We start from the raw sequence: 3454 nt of genomic DNA, 5'->3' as shown, positions 1-3454 counted from the left end.
TTAGAGGGCTTCTAACATTATTAAACTGGAAAGCCCTCCAAGAGTCTGAGTTCAGAATGAGAGAAATGACAAGAGTGGAGTGGAGGCAGCTCTCAGTGTTAGCATTCCAGAACTGGAGCTCCCACTTGGAACAATAAGGCAGCTACTAGTGGGGTCTGATGGTTCCCTGGCCCTTAGGGGTTTACAGACTGGACCACTGTTCACACACAGACATTTTTGATATTTTGGTCCGGGAGGACAAGTGCAGGCTGCCCCCAATGCCCACTGCTCTTCATTCTTTCATTTCACTGAAGGAGCAGTAGCTGGGTCCTAGACCTCGCACGGTGCAGTCAGTGCTATCACTGTCACACTTGCCACAGTGACAGTCAGTGGCTACAGGGTAGGTGTACAGGGAGTCTGTGTGGTGTGCACAGCCGGGCACTCTCACTGTCTCATACACCAGCTCCTTGAAAGTACATGCTTTCTGGATGTTGGGTCTGGCTGGGTCCTTGTACACCAGGTCCTGAAAAGTTCAGGAAAAAAGAGTTAGGTTACAGGATTCTGGATGTTTCTTTATAGTTTAGACAAAATGAGACATGGATGTAACACTACTTGCTCTTACCCATTAAGACACACTTATGAAATTCCTAACTGAAAATACTGGACCTCATAAATTATCTATGTGTTATACCACATTTCTAGATTGTTCTGGAAATCATAGAGAAAACGAGTCTTTCCTTCTCTTACTCCCCAATGGCTATATCAAAATATTATATGATATCAATAATATCAAAATAATAGTTGTTTCTCAAACTCTAAAGAAACTTTGAATTTTAATATGGAAAAATGATGAAAAGGAAAATATGACCTTTAGAATTTCAAGTTGACTTTTTATAGTTAATTGAAACTTATGTTAATGACAGGTTAAACCATACAACATTGGAGTTTAATTTCTCAGAAAAAGAATTTCTAAGTATATTGTCCCTGTGTATTTATTAAAAATCTCACAAGAAAATAAATAATATGAAATGTTAATGCTCAGCTGAAAAATGTTTATGGAGCCTCACATCACTCATTTTAAATATCCAAAAAGCCTTGTAGATATTTTTTCCTCCTTGCCAGGTTTTTAATTTCAAAAGGGCACCACACATATTGTGTATAAGAACTTTTAATCCAGGCAGAAATTGTGTATTCTAGTACTTTCTAGTGAAAAAATTATTTGCAGTGAGGGAAGAAATTGGGTCTGCCTGTTAAATTTATTTCAATATCATGAAATAAATGATATAAATAAATGATAACTACAAAGTTGATTTATCAAAGATGCAATAAATGGAGTTTGAGTAATCAAACTCATTTACTATCAAATAAAGCGTATTTCATTAAAGAGTTGATATTTTCAATTACAGTGTATAGAATGGAATTCTGCATAGATAATTTGCTGCTATAGGGAAAAAGAAAAGAAAACAAAGAAGCCTTTTTACTTGGATTAATGCAAATAAACTGTGAGAATGTAAAGTTGTGGTTTAATGTTTCTGTGCCTCTGTTAACTTAATGGCATAAAGAAAGGAGTGGGCTTGCTGGTTCATTTTATTTGTAACAGTCTACTAGGACTGATTGTATTCTTGGGCTGCTTATGGCATTTTAATTCAGGTAGGCCAATAAAATACTTTTTATAATTTGGCCAGTGCTATCTCTATTGTAATGATATGTTCTCAATTAGGCATTTCTCTTTTTGAGACTACTGCAGTCTACTGTAGTTTCTCTATGATTAAATAGCTGTATATTTGCATGTTTATCTATCTATATGTAAAATCAAACCTAGAAATAGCTTTTTTTTTTTTTAGGGAAAGAACCTCAATGAATGATAGAAATACTTTTTTTGAAATGCAGAGTTATATTATTAAATGTTTCATTTATCTTAATCTAAGCCTTCCTAAATTACAGCAGATCTCAAATCCTAACTCACACATCTAAATGATACCATGTAATTAACTCCAATCACAACCTAAGACAGTATTGGCTAAAGAACTCGTGGTTGTTATTTGGGAAAGATCAAATACTGGTAAATTGGGACTTAATGAAACTTGCTTTCTCTAAACCCTCAGCATCCTTGCTGTCAGCCAAACAGAGTTCCTACCCGGGTGTAGCAGTAGCCTGCACACCAAGTGGTATTGATGCTTATGCAGAAATGACACTCCTCTTTCTCCACTGCAATGGTGATGTTGGTCAGCTCACAGCTACTGCAGCAGAATGCTTTCCAACAGTAGAAAAGGACGCAAATCTGGACTGATTTCATCCTGGGCTGGGATGCAAACAATTGGAGCACATTAGAAATGAAGAAACCAAAGAATTATAATCATTATATAAGTTGACCAAACTAACAAGAATTGGTCTACCCGCCCTTCCCAACCACGTTTTGCTTCAACAAGTTCTTTGCTTTTTTCCTCTTTGTTGGCTTTTTATTTCTCTTCTTCTTCCTTCTCCTTTTTCTCAAAGTAATCTCCAATATAATGATTTAAGCAGAGGGGTATGTAAAAATTAAAGTATTATGGCTGGGTTTCTGAAAGTAATTACTCTCATGTAATTGTGATTACAGAAGTGCCCCTTTGCTGTTATTTTTAAGACTCCTTGTTTAAAAAGAAAAAGAAAATTCAATACTATAAAATTATTTCTTCATTTTTAGCATTTCATAAATATTGGTATTTAGTTGTGCCCCCTGTTCTTTAAAATAAGGCGATTTAAGAAGTCAAGCAAATTGTTCTATGAAGTTTGTGGTTTGCTAACAGTGAGTACAGAATTTCCCATATTTAAGAAGCTAGATTTACAATAGTAGTGAAAAGATCTACTTATATTCTCTAGCCCTGAAAATTTCAGATTAGGTATACCACTTGAAAACTATAGATGCTAAGACTCACCTGTGGTCAGCTGCTTGGCCCGGGGAAAGCTGTAGAGTACGTCAACTCTCAAGTTCACCTTTTATACAAAATCACATGCAACTAACACCTTGTGGATTTGTTGGGTATTAACATGACCAATACTAGCCTGAATTTGCTGTAAGTGATTCAGTGTTTAGGTAGACAGGGAGATCAAGTTTTACTAAAGTAGTCTAAACGCAGTAGATCAGGAAAAATATTGTTACCAGAGATGAAGATTTTGTACAAATTAAATTTGATATAGTAGCACACCCACTCCTTTACCTTGTCTAATTAAATGTGACTCTAGGTTTTTCTTTTGTATCTTTAACTTGGGCAACTCAGAATCCTTTTCAAGCATTACTTCGACCCTGTCAAGGAGGTGCATCAAATAGATGTGGCTAATAAATTGCTCTAAGAGCAGATTGAAAGCTCTAAGAGAATGAACAAATAGAAAGCCTTTCATGATATGACTTACATATAAAGTATGAATGATATCTCTTTACCTTTTATTAGGCAAGCTGAAGAGGGGGGTTAGATCTGGATTTTTGGGGAAATATAGT

General features: G+C 35.6%; 1 protein-coding gene across 1 annotated transcript; it reads right to left on the bottom strand.

Moving 5' to 3' along the window:
* Positions 1-271: 271 nt before the first annotated feature.
* Positions 272-2275, bottom strand: FSHB (follicle stimulating hormone subunit beta). The gene is made up of 2 exons (XM_077112284.1): positions 2117-2275; positions 272-502 (listed from the first exon to the last, which is right to left on the bottom strand). Exons 1-2 carry the CDS (start codon positions 2273-2275, stop codon positions 272-274), a joined length of 390 nt encoding a protein of 129 aa, XP_076968399.1.
* Between the last annotated feature and the right edge of the window lie 1179 nt (positions 2276-3454).

Source organism: Tamandua tetradactyla, chromosome 8, assembly GCF_023851605.1.
Source record: "Tamandua tetradactyla isolate mTamTet1 chromosome 8, mTamTet1.pri, whole genome shotgun sequence".
NCBI lineage: Eukaryota > Metazoa > Chordata > Mammalia > Pilosa > Myrmecophagidae > Tamandua > Tamandua tetradactyla.
The sequence above is the reverse complement of the archived record's forward strand: the minus strand, read 5'-3'. Positions and strand labels throughout refer to the sequence as shown.